This window comes from Gopherus flavomarginatus, chromosome 16 (genome assembly GCF_025201925.1).
Source record: "Gopherus flavomarginatus isolate rGopFla2 chromosome 16, rGopFla2.mat.asm, whole genome shotgun sequence".
NCBI lineage: Eukaryota > Metazoa > Chordata > Testudines > Testudinidae > Gopherus > Gopherus flavomarginatus.
Window position 1 is genome coordinate 180,483 of NC_066632.1, and position 15,911 is coordinate 196,393.

At 47.4% G+C, this 15,911-nt stretch overlaps 1 protein-coding gene across 6 annotated transcripts in view; it reads left to right on the plus strand.

Moving 5' to 3' along the window:
* GMIP (GEM interacting protein) overlaps window positions 1-8,897 on the plus strand; it is a 48,482-nt gene extending 39,585 nt beyond the window's left edge. For 5 of the 6 annotated variants that reach the window (XM_050924769.1, XM_050924772.1, XM_050924767.1 and 2 more), the window contains 5 exons: window positions 340-477; window positions 1,060-1,256; window positions 2,200-2,488; window positions 5,541-5,661; window positions 6,297-8,897. In XM_050924769.1, the coding sequence (XP_050780726.1) occupies window positions 340-477; window positions 1,060-1,256; window positions 2,200-2,488; window positions 5,541-5,661; window positions 6,297-6,628 (1,077 nt within the window). In that variant the 3' untranslated portion in view covers window positions 6,629-8,897. Of the gene's footprint in view, window positions 1-339; window positions 478-1,059; window positions 1,257-2,199; window positions 2,745-5,540; window positions 5,662-6,296 lie in introns of those variants that run through there. The other variant, XM_050924771.1, reaches the window with a different exon arrangement.
* The last annotated feature ends 7,014 nt before the right edge of the window (window positions 8,898-15,911 follow it).

Sequence of the window (15,911 nt, forward strand, 5' to 3'; positions counted from 1 at the left end):
TCAAGGCACTTCACAAAGGGGTTTTCCCCAGTGAACCATTGATGGTGGCCTGGGCAGCTGGCACAGGTCACTTGGCATCAAGACAGACTAATTAAAATTCTCTCTAGTTTCCTCTAGCTCTGGTATTTTTAATGCCTCATCATGGGGGTAGCTTGGTACTGAGTCTCTGCACATCACCCTTTGTTTCCTGTCCACAGAGAGAAAGACAATGTCACATCCCTTCTTGGCCTTAGCTGCAGAAATTAAGCTGTCCTGTTAGTTCCTGGTCCCCTCCCCTTCCCACTCTTCTCAGATTCTCTAACCAGGATCCCTTGACCTTTCCCCATTTCAATAATGCAGGGGATCTATCGCATAAGTGGAGCCAAGGCCCGGGTGGAGAAGCTCTGCCAGGCATTTGAAAACGGGAGGGAGCTTGTGGAGCTCTCAGAACATTCTCCCCATGACATCACTGGCGTCCTGAAGCATTTCCTGAAGGAGGTGGGTAGCAAATCCCCAAGAGGAGCCAGGATCAGTCTCTGGTTACTTGCAGGCTCCTGGCTTCAGTTTCTGGTGCATCTCTGGGAGGATGGCAATCCCTGTTCCTGGCTTGCTCTCAGCTGGGTTTTTGAGGCACTGGGATGTGTTAATGTCTGTTTGTTTCCTGTAGAATCAGGGATTAATTCCAGGTACTGATCTCCTAACTTCCACCTTCTCTGGTGCCATGGGAGTGACTGGGGCTCATGGCTTGCAGTGATAAAGGGCAGATGAGACCCAGCGCTTCCCTGAGCAGTAGCAGGCCTGGGTTATTTCTGAGATTCCCCAAATATTAGTTTCATGTGAACAGCAATTCTGATGAGGCCTGGGCCTTCTCTGCAGGCCCTAGAAGTTCATGTGAAATCAGGGAGCCAATCACTTGCCTGCACATCATGGGGATAAGAGTTGGTTTGAGCCTGGGAACATGCGGCTGAAGGGGGCCAGGACTGCGGGGCCACTGACACCAGCAAAGGTCCTTCATGGGACTTTCCCTACAGCATCAAATAGGCAGGCTGCAGTAACACAATCTCCCTCATCTCACCACAGCTGTCAGGGCCAGTGCTCCTGTATGAACTCTATGATGAATTCATCGCACTTGCCAAGGACCTGCAGAGACCTGGGGAAGGGAAGAGAGACAGCTCAGGGTTCTCAGCAGATCCCATTCAAAGCATGAAGGACCTGCTGAGCAAACTGCCTGGGACTAACTACAACACCCTGCGACACCTCATTGCACATCTGTACAGGTGACGGGGACAAGTGGCTGACTTGCTGATTAGTATCACCTGGATGGGTTGGGGGTCTGTTAGATGCTAGTGCTGCAAAGAGATTGCTGCAGAGATCTTGCTCCCCAGAGGATCATCTGGCACAGTGGCAGGTCAGTTCCAGAAGAAGCTCTTAGAACACATCTATGCTGGGAGTTGGAGTATAATTTCCAGCTTGAGAAAACATACTCGAGCTAGCTCTCCTTGAGGTAGCATGCTAAAAACCGCATGTAGCCACAGCAGCACAAGTGGCGGGAGGGGCCAGCTGCCCGGAGGATGGGTCTGGCATCACTGGCTCAGGACAGCTAGCCTCTCCTGCCATTTGCACTACTGCTCACGCTGCCACAGCCACATTCTGTGTTTAGTACACTAACTCGATGAGAGCTGGGAATTACACCCTCAGCTTGAAGTGCAGAAATGGCTGTAGCCTCCTTCGCTAGCAAAAGGGCAGGGTTAGACCCAAAGGGACTGCCATGAGGAGGGAAAAGCTCATTCAGAAGAAAGGCGAGACCCTCACAGCTCCCAACAAAGGAGAAGGAAAAGGCCCAGATAAGCTGTCTGGCCGCTCCTTAACTGACGACGTTTCACAGTTAAACCAGGTGCAGAGCCAGAATTCCCATTAGAGCAATGGGAGACATGGGCCTGTGGCCCCAAGCTCCTTTCATCCAGTGCTGACCAAGCATCTTCCCTTAGAGCTGGACTTTTCACCCAGCTCAGAGCAGTTTCCTGGGTCACAGTGGAGTCTGAGCATTGGAAACCAGAACCGTGTCCACCTCCCTCACACATCCAGCTCCTGCCAGGGTCAGGATGTATATCTGTACCAGGAAATGGTGCCATCATCTCCCCCACTAACCACCCATTCCATCCCTCCCACTCACTGCAATGGGGCTGACAAGCCCCTAACCATGATGTTTTCCTTTCCCAGGGTGGCTCAGAGATACGAAGAGAACAAGATGTCTCCCAACAACCTGGGGATAATCTTTGGGCCGACGCTGATCCGACCCGGTTCAGGGTGCGATGTCTCCATGTCGTGCCTCGTAGACTCTGGGTATCAGGCCCAGATTGTGGAGTTTCTCATTCTGAGCTATGAGAGGATCTTTGGGATGGATGACTTGCCTCCGTCTTTGTATGAAAACACTTTGCAGGAAGCCTTGGCAGAGAAGGACAAAGAGGAGAAACAGAGCACTGAGAAAGCCCAGGATGTGACCACAGAGGTACAGCTTGGAGACACTGAACTGGGCCCTGTGATAGTCACAGGGAGTTGGATTAGTGAGGAAAACGGGATCTTACAGAAAGTGAAGCCACTTGGCATCTGTGGGTTATTCAGAGAGCAAAGAGCAGATGGGCAACTCCTGTGGAATGGGAGAACTGGAAGCAATTCCAAGCTACAGATCCCTCAGCAGCTCCCCAGACAGCTGTGAATGATGTTTTGCTGCACATTTTAAAGAGTCTGATTCCTACAGAAAAGATGTGGGTTTCTCTAGACTACATTACTCAGGATGTTGCTGTGTCTCTCAGTTGATAGTTTTACACCTCGTGGAACGGATGATTGTATAAATAGCAAAGGATACAGCAGGATTCCCCGCCCAGACCTGCTGGGCTTGCCTCCCTCTGAGGCATAGTTCAGCTGTGGCTAGATAGGCTGTCAAGTATCAGGGGGTAGCTGTGTTAGTCTGTATCTGCAAAAACGAGGAGGCGTCCGATGGCACCTTAAAGACTAACAGATTTATTTGGGCATAAGCTTTCGTGGGTAAAAAACCTCACTTCTTCAGATCAAGTAGTGAGGTTTTTTACCCATGAAAGCTTATACCCAAATAAATCTGTTAGTCTTTAAGGTGCCACCGGACTCCTTGTTTTTATTAGATAGGCTGTGTTTCTGTGCTGCTGAGTGCTAAGCACCTCTCCAGCCCTCCCCATCTGCCTGACACTTCTCTCACAATAATGCCTAGCACCCTTCCTCTTCAAAGCACTTTAAAATGTGAGGTAATTGGCAATACCTCCTGGGAGTGATGTCAGGGGTGTTACACACACACACACCCCTTCTTGGTGGCCTGAACACAGGACGGGGAGACAGATACTGATCATTCAGGCTTCAACTCCCCCTGTGACCTTGGGAAAGTCACTTTCCCTCTCTCTGCCTCAGGTAACTCAGCTAAAAAATGTGAGTGAGTATGTTGCTTCTTTTTCTGAATAGCTACATTCGTATCTGGTGAGCAGTGGTACTGCTTTTCCCATGGTTCCCAGTTACTGAGGCCTAAGGGAACGATAGGGACTGTGATCCCAGCTGAAAGCAGATATTGATCCAACAGTGCACCTGACTTCCATTCCCCATATGGAAAAATCCAATGTAATTTAATAGGGATGAATCTAATAAAACCTACTGAATATAATAGAGAATGATCCCCTTTCCATAGTTCAGAGTTTTTGTTTTTTAAAACCATCTGTCACAGGGTCACTCACCACACTGGTGCCTCCTGTTGGCCTTTTGGGAATTAGCTCTGGTCAGCAGGTGTGCCCTCCGGTGGTGGTGGCTCTCCTGTCCTGGTCTCCACCTGCAGACCCACTGCAGTTCCAATCTCTGCCTCTGCTTTGTGGCACAGCCCTCCATCCATGTCATAATCCAGGTTCCCCCTTCCAGGAGACTCCTGCAACAATCTAGCCGCTCCTCACAGCCATTTGACAGTCCATAGCCTGGCCACTTCTTCAGCAGCAAGTTGGGGGAGGAGAGGGGGACCCAGACCCACCCACTACGGTGGGTCCCAGCCCAGGGACCCTGTAAATAACAGATTCCTGCTGCCCCTCCTTTCTTTCTCAAATCCCTGGGCCACTTCTCCAGAACCTTCAGCTCCTGCCTCTGGCTCCTTCACCCTCTTCCCAGGGCCTGCAAATCCTAGCAGCCCTGTTCACGGTACTAGTTTCTGCAGCCCTCTAGGAAGCCAGTCCCCTCCCTTGGGCTTCCTGCAGCAGGCTGGCTTGCACTGCCTACAGCTTCCTTTTATATGGGCTGGCTGGGCTCTGATTGGCTGGTCCAGCTGTGCAACCACCGCCCTAATAGGTTGTTTCCTTGTAGCCCTTCAGGCTGGGTTTTAACCCTATCAGGGTCAGTGTGGGGCAGATGCCCTGTCACACCATCCTATATAATTCTACAGCAGGGATGGTTACTAAATTCTACAGGAAAGGTCAAAAATTATTGTGGGGGTGGGGAGAGAATTAAGTTTTATAGGAGTTCTCAATATAATGGTAAAGCCAAATTGTGAGGATTTTGATCAATCCTTGAACAAATTCCCACTGACTTCCAGGGGGAATTGGGCTCATAAGAGCAATGATGTTCGGGCCCCACTGTAGCAGCCATCTCAGGCTCAATCTAATAGTAATTACTTTGCTGTAATTAATGGTTATGTTTCTGTTGCTTCCCCCCACTTTGTCCATCTGCACAAGGACCAGCAAAGGAATCGCTGAGCAAGGCTGCACCATGACAGATAATGTGACTGCTGCCCCTTAATGCTGTGCATCATGACCTATCCAGAGGGAACCAGGGAGGTCACATGAATTTAGTGCCATTTTCATAATCAGTTCTTCACTAAGCTTTTCGTTGGATCATTCCTGATTTATATCGAGCATAAGGAACAGGTGGCTCTAAATAATGGGGCCGCGCGTCCATGCAGGGTTTTCTGAAGATGCCATAAACCCAGGGAATGAACCTGGTCTCCCCATAATTCCAAGGCAGAATCATTCTAAAAGGGTCTGTTTTAATAGTGTGTAGGATACATGGATGTAAACCTTAGCACAGGTCTTGTTTCTCCTGCCAGAAAGCAATACCTGCTCCTGAGGTGCCTTTTGTGGCAGGCAGTATGATTCGATGGGCAGAGCACTAAATTGACACTTGGGACACCTGGGTTCTGTTGTCAGCTCTGACCAGTTGTGTGACCTTGGGCAAATCACCTCCCCACTGTTTCACCTCACAGCCTTTCTCTAGTTAGATTCTTCAGGGCGGGATTGTCCCGCACTCTGTGTCTGTGTAGCACCCAGTAAAACGGGGTCCTAATCCCAGCTCTAAGAGTCCTCTCCCTCTCTTGCTGAGCCTGCCAGCTTTAGCACTGTGGTTTTGCACTTGGCAAGCTGAAATGGAGATCAAGATATTTTTGCCATTAGCCGATTAGCTTTGTTCCCTTGGCTACTGCAGCACTCAGGGAACTGCATATCACAATTTAATCTGAAAGGAGAGCCCTGTCGAAACAGGTTCACAGTCCTGGCTTTTTCCTACAGAGTTTCTCCTTCAAGCATGATTCAAATGAGGGCTACGTGTCCGATAAGTCATCTTCCAGTGAAGCCATCAATGAGCTGACAATGGAGGGAACCCACAGTCTCCTGAGCACAGATCCCCTAGGTAAATGTCAAGCAGGGGCACATGGTCATGGAGCAGGTTTTGGGTTGGCTTGATCTGTGTTTACTGAACTTTCACAGCTTCCATGTCTGCCTGTCTCTGCATTTGTCCCTGTGTATGGGGTAAGGCATGGCATCACCCTGCCACTTTCCTCCATCTAGGCAGCCCACTCTTCACTGCCACTGGGTTAGCATGCCACCAGGTTTCAGTGTATTATGAGCCCTTCTCAGGAAGAGGTTTTCCTTCACTCCTCACAAGCCCAGCTGCTAGAGGCCAGGAGGCCTACAGTTACCCACCAGAGTCGATTCTCTAAGGTGTTGTAGGCAGGATTCACAGGCTTGAGAATGCAATGCCTGATCTCCCCTCACTTGCACCTATTTCACACCATGTCTCTGAAATTACTCCTGATTTACACCAGCATTAAGAGAGGAGGCTCAGTCCCCAGCACTAAACAGGGGAGTGGCCTCCACTTGTGTGTTTGTACAGGGATTTGTACTTGTCCAATCTGTCACATTAGGTAGGCCGCATGCTCTGGGCCAGTGGTGGGCAACCTGCGATCCGACAGCTGTAGGTTGCCCACCACTGCTCTAGGCCAAGGGGCAACCTCATTTTAAAATACTCTCTGATGTTTTGTTCAGATTTGAATAGAAATGACGGCTCTGAGCTGGAGGATCCTGAGGAATCAGTGCACGAAAAGCCAGATCCAGATTCTGATTCAGTTCTAGGCACGCAACCCAGGGGGTACTTCAGCCGGCAGCCTGTGAAGTATCCTCGAGCGGCACAGGCCAAAATGAGGCCAATCATTCATAAATCTTCCAGCTTGTCCTTGATGGCTGCTGCTCTGTCAAGCCCTCTGATGGAGGTTGATGCAGAAGGCAATCCTGCAGACTGCAGCCCTTTGACGAAGGAAGTCTTGGAGAAGAAAGGCAGCAGCAGGAGTAGCTCACCAGAGACCAGCACACTGCAGTGACGTTCTGGAGGAAAACAGCAACTCAGACATTTTGAGATCACCCAGGAAACTGCCAGGATCGTCTCCAAGTTTCAAACTAACAGTACTTCCACAGGGTCCCCTCAAGTTTCTCTGGAAAGGACAAGCACAGACTGCACTGAACCTGAACCAAACTCTGACCTGGGGACACCATCCCAGGAAAACCTTTGTGAACAATGAGGAGTGCACTGCTGGAAGTGAGACAGGTCTGCACTGCCGCCAAGTGCTGCCTGCTGAATGGTGGGGACTAGGGTGACCAGATGTCCCGATTTTATAGGGACAGACCTGATTTTTGGGTCTTTTTCTTATATAGGCTCCTATCACCCCCCACTCCACCCCTTGTCCTGATTTTTCACACTTGCTTTCTGGTCACCCTAGAAGGGGATGAGATGAGGACCCAATTCCAGCATCTCTGTTAGAGATGGAGCTTGCAGGAAAGACCTCTGCTATGAATTATCAGTAGGCTGTGGGTCAGCCCAGAATTTGCTTTTTTTACTGTTTAGCAGACTCCAAAAAAACATTCAGAAATAAGTCCAGAAGCTCTGTTCATGGAAAGCAAACATCTGTGACTGGTGCCAGGAGTTTTTCTGCAAGGGATGGGTTGTGTGTGATACATAGCTTAGCCCAGTGTGAAGCAGTACAGAGAGAGCACCGATTACTTGGCTGTGGACACCTAGGCAAAGAGGAAATGACTGTAAAGATCAGGCCATTGGAGGAAACACTCACAAATGGTCACTTTCTTGAAGCTACAGACCTCCATTGATTTGTTTAGTTCACAACATCCCTCATTTTTTCAGCACAAATCCAGTGAAGCAGTGTGTGTTGACATGGTTTGGGGCTTCCACTGCTGCAATTTCTTTTTTCTATAAACAGATAAAATCATGTGTCTTTTAGGAAGGAGAAGAGATTGTGCCATCCAGTGAGCAGCCTCAGTATGTTACTTTATCTCAATTCCATCTCTCTGCTTTTCCAACAGACCCCTCACTCTCTAGCATCTCTGACTGTTGTGTCACAAACATAATCCCTTGAACCCATTATAGAAGCGCACATTTTCACTAATCCAAAGCAAGACTAGTCTGTATTTTGGTGGGTCTCAACATCTTCCATTTCAGGATCACAATAAGAGACCCCCACATGCACAGTGATCATTCACCAGGGAGCCCTATTCTGATGGTGTCAGAACCAAACTAAGCCCATGTGACTTTTGTCTGAGTAAAGATCTCAAGATTAGGACCCAGATGAATACATGGGTTTTATGTAATGAGCTAACACTGACACATGTGAAATAAAATGATGAGTAGCTACTTGGGGTGATTTATAGTAATAGAGTGCATACTGTGATCCACTGATATGGATTTTCTTGGTTTCTGGTTATGTACCGGGTAAAATTCATCCCTGTTCAAAGGGCAGTGCAAGGACTAGCCGCCCATTTAAGCTACTTTTGCATAGGGGTGAATTTCTCCAGTAGTGAGCAGCTGTTGAGCTACTCATGTCTGAACTAGGAAGCCATAGGCCAGGGGTGGCCAACCTCTGGCTCCGGAGCCACATGTGACTCTTCAGAAGTTAATATGCAGCTGCTTGTATAGGCACCAACTCCGGGGCTGGAGCTACAGGCACCAACTTTCCAATGTGCCGGGGGTGCTCATTGCTCAACCCCTGGCTCTGCCACAGACATTGCCCCCACTCCACTCCTTCCCGCCCCCTCCTCTGAGCCTGCCGTGCCCTTGCTCCTCCCCCTCTCCTCCCCAGAGCCTCCTGCACCCCATGAAACAGCTGATTGGGAGGGAGGGGGAGGGGGAGGTGCTGATTGTCGGGGCCGCCGATGGTTAGGAGGTGCTGGGAGCTGCAGGGGGAGTGAGGGGAGCTGATGTGGGGCTGCTGATGTATTACTGTGGCTCTTTGGTAATGTACATCGGTAAATTCTCAGGTTCAGGTTGGCCACCTCTGCGTTAGGCAAATGGTTAATGCTAATATTACATCTCTCAGCATCTCTCTCTTTCTTCTGATAAAGTTGGCCACCTTCTTTTTTCTCTTGCCTTATCCCTGATCTTTTTGTTTGTTCCTGTTTCTTAACAAGATCCTAAAAGAAACGCTAAGGATTTACTCACAGCAGTTGTAGAGCTTTGGCCAGAAAATGGGGAAAATCACCCACTCACTCCACATCGTGCCTCAAGAGATGTGTATTTAATGTTAATATGTTGCTTTGTATTCTTGAGTATTAAATTATCTTTTAATAAAATTCATTTCCATAGTAAGTGTTAGGGAACTTTATTACAAGTTCTTTATGTCCTGTTTGTTTGTTAAATGAGCATTATGTGGTATGTGCCAACAGTGCCCTCAACCCTTTATAAGCCAAAATTAAAGACTGTTTCTATGCTGAAGAGCTCACCATCTAAGGGACTGACACAGATAAGTCAAGACACTTGGCAAGAGCTGGAAGAGGAAGGTAACCCAGATTTTCCTTTCTTGCCTCACATTTGAATTGAATTTTACAGGATCAGGTGCTGCCTCCACAGCCCTCCTAGACCATTTCCCTGAGAGCAAGAGGCTAAATCTACAGTCTGAGCTATGATCCCCTGTGTGACATGTACAGGCTGCCATCAGGCTGCACCTTATGAATTCTGTACTTTGCAAATCTGTCAAATAGATTCCAGTAAACAAGAGCCACGAGGCAGCTCACATCTGCCCAGACAGTTTTTTGATCTAACAATATTTTAACACGTTAAACCCATTTTGATCGTGGCAGGATTTAAATCTAGAAAATATGTCACTGAGCAAATTCGTACATGGACTCTGTGGAACATATCTTCGTCCAATGTATATTGTCATCACTGTATTGACTTCAATGGAGCTGACAATTAACTCCAGCTAAGGCCCTTCCCTCATGTGTCCACCGGATGGCACCCAAGAGTCTACATGACCATTTGACTGCTAGTGGTCTATTTCCCTGCAGCTAATGTGTCTGTTGGCTGCCTATGCTGCTCTGAACAAATGCTGCCTTTCTACTGCACTACTTCATACTGACTTCCTAACACACACAGCTCTTCTGACTGCAGTGTTTATTTTTAACAAATTAAATTATTCTATTTTGTACTTTCCATTCTAGGATCTGAAAGTACTTTGGAAAGGCAAGTCAGTACAATTTAATCCATTTTACAGATGGGTAAACTGAGGCACACCCAAATGCTAGACCCAGAAAGATAAGCCATCTCACCAGACTCACTGACAGTAATACAGACAATTCCCTAGACTCCTATTACAGCTTTTGAAGATTCACTCTCTCTGGGAATATGGGAATTGCCAGCCCAGGAGTCCAACCATAGGCGCCGACTCCCTGGGTGCTCCGGGGCTGGAACACCCGTGGAAAAAAATTGGTGGGTGCTCAGCATCCACTGGCAGCTTCCCGCCCTGTTCCCCTGCTCCAGTTTACCTCCACCTCTTCCGTGAGCCCACCGCTGTATCCTGCTTCTCCCCCCCCAAGCACTTGTGCCGCCAAACAGCTGATTCGTGGGGCAGGGAGGGAAGGGGGAGGAGGGGGAATGCGGTGCACTGGGGGAAGAGGCGGGGCCGGGGCAGGGATTTGGGGAAGGGATCCAATAGGGGCAGGGAGGGGGCAGAGTTAGGGCGGGGACTTTGGGGATGGGGTTAGAATGGGGGTAGGGCCAGGGGCAGGGAAAAGGTGGAGTTGGGGTGTGGCCGGGGGGGGAAGGCGGCAGGGAGGCACAGGCACCCACTGGCGCCGGAGAAAGTTGGTGCCTATGAGTCCAACTAGATAAGTATCACATATCTGACAGTAGCCAAAACCAGCTGCTTTGGACAGAAGTGCAGGAACCCTTCAGGAGGCAGCGATGGGATAATCTGCCCCCAGGGGAAGTGCCCTCCTGACAGATGTTGAGGCTCCTGCCCTGATAAAGGAGGCTTTATGGCCCTTCCACAAGTCTTGGTTATTTTTAATCCATGCTATAATGCTGGTTATTCTTGTTATCCCTTTAAATGTCGAAGATTTTCCTTATATGCACTGTTGTTGTAGCCACTGTGTTGATCCCAGGACATTAGGAGACAAGGTGGGAGAGGTCATATCTTGTATTGGACCATCTTCTGTTGGCGAGAGAGACAAGCTTTCAAGTTACACAGAGCTCTTCCTCAGGTCTGGAAAAGGCACTCAGTGTCACAGCTAAGTACAAGGCTAAACAGATAGTCTAGCATAACTAGCCGGCACATATTCTTAAGGGATCAACCTTTTCCTTCTAAACTCTTGACCTCAAATATATCATGTAGCAGTGAGTTCCACAGGTTACTTGGGCATTGTGTGAAAAAGCATATGCTACTGGAGCTGATGCATATGCTACTCCTTGTAGAGAAGGTTTTGAAGCCTTTCCCTAATCGAAAGAGTACGATTTCTGCCATCCAGCTATACCCTCTGCTTTTCCTCAGGCATTCCAATAAATACAAAAATGCTGCTTGGGAAAATGTGCTCACTGTTCTCTAGTAAATCCACATTACTCACTGCTTTCTGCAGGGCTGGTATTTATTCAGTGTAATCATTGTCAGGGCTGTCTTTCCATCCAGGGCTCTAGCACTGCCAAGCCTCTCATACGTGGAGGGAGAATCCGTCAATATGGATGGACAGTCAGGCAAATCTTTCTCACTTGTGATGGGTTTGCTGTATGCCTTAGAGAAACATTTAAAAAGCTATTCACTCCATGATGTTTTAAGTTTTCCCAGTTAGCATCCCTGGAGATGCAGTTAGTTCTTATTGTGATGTGTCTATGATATGAATCCCCAAACACATGTCTTTGTTCTCTGTCTGATCAAATTACAGGAATAAAGGGAAATGATCCCTAAGAACATAAGAATGGCCACATTGGGTCAGATCAATGGTCCATTTAGCTCCGTATTCTGTCTTGTGACAATGGCTGGTGCCAGACGCTTCAGAGGGAATGAACACAACAGGACGCCATGCCATGTCATCCAGTCCCAGTTTCTGGCGGTCACAAGCTAAGGACATCCAGAGCATGGGGTTGCATCCCTGACCATCTTGGCTAATAGCCATGGATGGACCAACCCTCCCTGAACTTATATAATTATTTTTTTAACCCAGTTATATTTTTATCCTTCTAAACATCCCCTGGCAATGAGTTCCACAGGTTGACTATGCATTGTGTGAAGTAGAACTTCCTTTTGTTTGTTTTAAACCTTCTGGTTCTTGTGCTACATGAAGGGGTAAATAAACTTTCCTTATTCACTTTCTCCACACCATTCATGATTTTCCTCAAGATTGCATGAAGTTAAAGAATGGAGGTCACAAACAAAGGCCTGGAGGAGCTGACTGTCTCTTGGCCTTTGGGGCAAAAATCTAGCTCATCTGTGTTTCTTCATTATTCAGTGTAACCAAGAAACAAGCCGCAAATGACCCATGACAGATGCAGTGGAATGAAGGGTAGCCATGTGTATATTGTAGGGATGCTGCAGGGATCTCTAGGCTTTGATTCCATGGGGACAAATTAATCTAAATTCAAGGTTTCCATCTTAAATCATTAATAGAAAAAAAAAAAAGATCCTGCCCACATTTCCCCACTATCCAACTGCCAAACAATGAAGCATCTAAATTGGTATTTTGCCTCTTCTCCCTGTGGGGTGCGAAGAAGCGTGGTCATTCCAGTCCCATCCCCCATAGCATTACTCTGAGCTAACAAACCTGAAGATTAGAGCATTAATTGCAATAGCCTTTCCAGCACAGACAGGAAGCAGAATGCATGACCAAAGGTAGCCTGAAGATGCTGTGCATTCCCCCTCAACTGCCAGCTGCAGGCCACATAATTTAAACCAGTTAGCTGTAATCACTGCCACATGCAGGCATTTTCTTCATATCCCCCCCTCACAGTATGAGTCACTCAGTTTAAATATGTTGCCCCAGAGAAGAGTTTTCTAATTAAACTTAGCTGCCTCTCACTGGGGATCTGAGAGGGTCTGCACACAGTTGGACAGGCTCCCAGATAGAAAGAAGGGTCCAAAATCATTCTAGCTAATCTATCCATTCATCCCTTTCATTGTGATATCTAAGTGCTTGTATTTTTAGTGTTAGGCCTCCTTGATTGTGGATACTGACCCAGGTTAGGTGACTGAGTCCAAGCCACACATTTCCATCTTCCACAGCTTTCTGGTGAGTCACACTTTTATTGCAACCCAGCAGAGACTGGGGAGAGAAGGCAGAGTATTTGATTTCTTTTCCTTTGAGACTGAGGCCCATCCTCTGCCTTGATTTACCTCTCACAGGACTCCAGCAGGGGCTGTGAGAGGCTCTTATTCTACCACTGCTTTTGAAATGGAGTGATGGAAAATCCAGGCTGAATCAGATATCACAGGCACCATTTCCTAACAGAGAGATTGAACTCACTAGGGAACAGCATCCCGAGGGCGGTGTTGGAAGTCTCTTCCCCAGTGTGGTGGAGTTCTGATTAAGGCACGAAGATTTGTCTTTTGTAAACACATTGTTTTTTGAAACATATTACATAACACAGCAATGGCTGCAAGGGGCATTTCGAGGTCTTACTGTGTTAACAACTAGATTGATTGTGAAGGCATCAATGGTTGAGGCCGCAGGGAAATATATTCTGGGCCAGCAGGCTTGGGGGCCTGGGGTGTCCTGGTGTGTACTCTGTTTTTTTCAGATGTATCTAATATTTTATTTATTTTGTTCTTGGAAGTTGAAATGTAAGAGCTCAAACTAATTCACATGGGGAAGCACTGTGCCCCCAGACTCATTCATGTCTTTGGTGCCTTGTTTCTACTTTAAAGGACTGGTCCTCAAGTGCGTATTGCAGGGCATAATTCACAGTCCTGGATAAGTATCAGAGGGGTAGCCATGCTAGTCTGGATCTGTAAAAGCAGCAGAGTCCTGTGGCACCTTATAGACTAACAGATGTTTTGGAGCATGAGCTTTCCAAAACGTCTGTTAGTCTATAAGGTGCCACAGAACTCAGTCCTGGGTAAGTCTATGAAGTGGAATTGTCCCTAGCCAGGTCTCATTCTCACTTCCCACTTCAAAGCACAGGCAGAGAATCCCTTGTGTATTGGCCTATCTGCTGCTATTGCTTCTCTGTTGCTAGCTGTTTGCAAGGCAGCTGCTCTCTGACCCTGTGGCTCTGAGCTGGTGCCTAGGGGATGCAGTTACAATAGATTTACAGATCACTGGGAGGTAAAGCCCTAGTAACCTTACCAAGGAGACTTTTATCAGCCAAACCATCAAGAAACAAACCTCTTGCTTTGAGCTTCTTTTCATCAGTCAATATTAATTCAGGATAATGCAATCCCCTAATCCAGCCAATGAAGACACTTCTGAGTCTCAGCAATACTCACTGACCCTCTTATCACAAAGTGAATTAAAGGCCTGAGGGTTTCACAACTGAAGACCTTGATTCCAGGTTGGGAACCTCCTAGCACCATCATTGTGAGGCAGCAGTTGGGTTAAAGAAACTGAACCTGATTAGGAAAATTCAATTATCCATTAAAATTGTGAGGTTAACTATAAGGTGAAATGTTACCAAAAAGGGCCATAGTTCTGGGACTTTGTGTTAGGAACCAGGAAACACAGTCTCCTGGCAACCTAACCAGTGCAGCTGGCCTGTAGTGGCCTGTTTAATTGGCTACCCTGCCTGATTGGTGAGAAGAGTCCACGGATCAGCTTACACCCAGCAGCAGGAGCAGTGGTGGTTGTTCAAAGCCTTTGTTCCTGTCTGTTAGCTGCTTGTTCCAGCCTTGCAGTGTTCCAGGTAACCTGGCTCTGACCCTTGACTCTGGTTCCTGACCCTGGGCTCCTATTCCTGGCTACTGACTCCTGCTCTGATGGGAGGGAGGGTTTTTATCAGCAAATAGTAAAATATTTTTTTCACTTCTGCCTGGCACATTTCCCCTTCCCCCAAACCCCCAACACAGTAATGTCTTGACATATTCAGCAAATGTCAACTACTAAATCTTCCAATGAAAGGGAAAAGAGGTAGTAACTGGCTCAGATAAAGTTAATTACCCATATAATACCATATTGCTAGGCAGGTATAACTTCCCATGTCCCCCAGACACCTGGCTCCCTCTCTTTACACATCTCACCTGGAAATCTGAGTTTTCTCCCCCTCCCCTCTGCCATTGACATTGAGTGAGTGCATTGGGGCCCAGATTAAACACCCACTGCATAAATGGGACTCCCTCCCTTGGTTCTAGTGGGTCTAGGATCAAGCCCTAAATCTATTTTCCCCTACCTAGAGGGCCAAATTCTGCTCTCATTGAAACCAGTGTAAATGTGAAGCAACTCCACAAGCTGTTACCAAAAAGGGCCTGTGTTGTTTTATTTTGACTTTGGGATCAGTATTTTTGTGTTGTGCATGATTGATGCAGATTAATGACCGTTTAAACTTAATACTCCATTAATAGCTGCTGTGTGCAGCAGAAAAATGTAGGTTATGGGTCAAATCCTCCCCTCAGTTACACATTTCCATCTTCCATGAATATCAACCAGACCAGTGGTTTTCAACCTTCTTTCATTTATGGACCCCTCAAAAATTTCAAATGTACTTGCAGACTCCTTTGGAAATCTTAGAGATAGTCTGAGGACCCCTAGGGTGTGTGGACCAGAGGTTGAAAACCACTGAACTAGAGTCACATACATTAAACCAGTAACAGAATCCCATAGAAACTAGAGCTAGATGGGAAGGATCTAGCAGGGCATGTAGGCCAGGATTTTTGAAGGAGCCTTAGCCACCCACTTTCATTAAAATTGGGCACCTAAATCCTTTAGGCTTGGTTGAAAATCACATTCTCCTGCCAGGAGCCACTGCAGGAGTGTTCCAGACAAGGTCCTCTCCAGGGCCACCCTTTTTCCAGTCCAGTTTTAAATGTCTCAGCATCAGATTGAATGTCACCATCTTTCCCTCTTCACTCTCAGCTTAAGTGGGGCAGGCAGGAACACTTCAGAATGAGATTTTATTTGTAGTTTCTCATGGTCTTGCTGCCTACTGCTTTGTTCTTTATTATTTGGCATTTTGTTTTTAAATAAATGAAGGCTCTGCCTCCTGTTCTGGAAGGCGCATCGGTGAGTTAACTGAGGCAGGATCAGGGAAACTCAGTCAGAGTTTGCTGACTTAACCTTCATCATCTCTTGGTGTCTCTGCTTTCAGAAACAGAGCTCAACACCTGAAGGAGATCAAGGGAGCAACCACCTTTGGGTGACTGTTGTAGCAATAAGCAATAATGAGGGGTAAGGAAGAAGAAA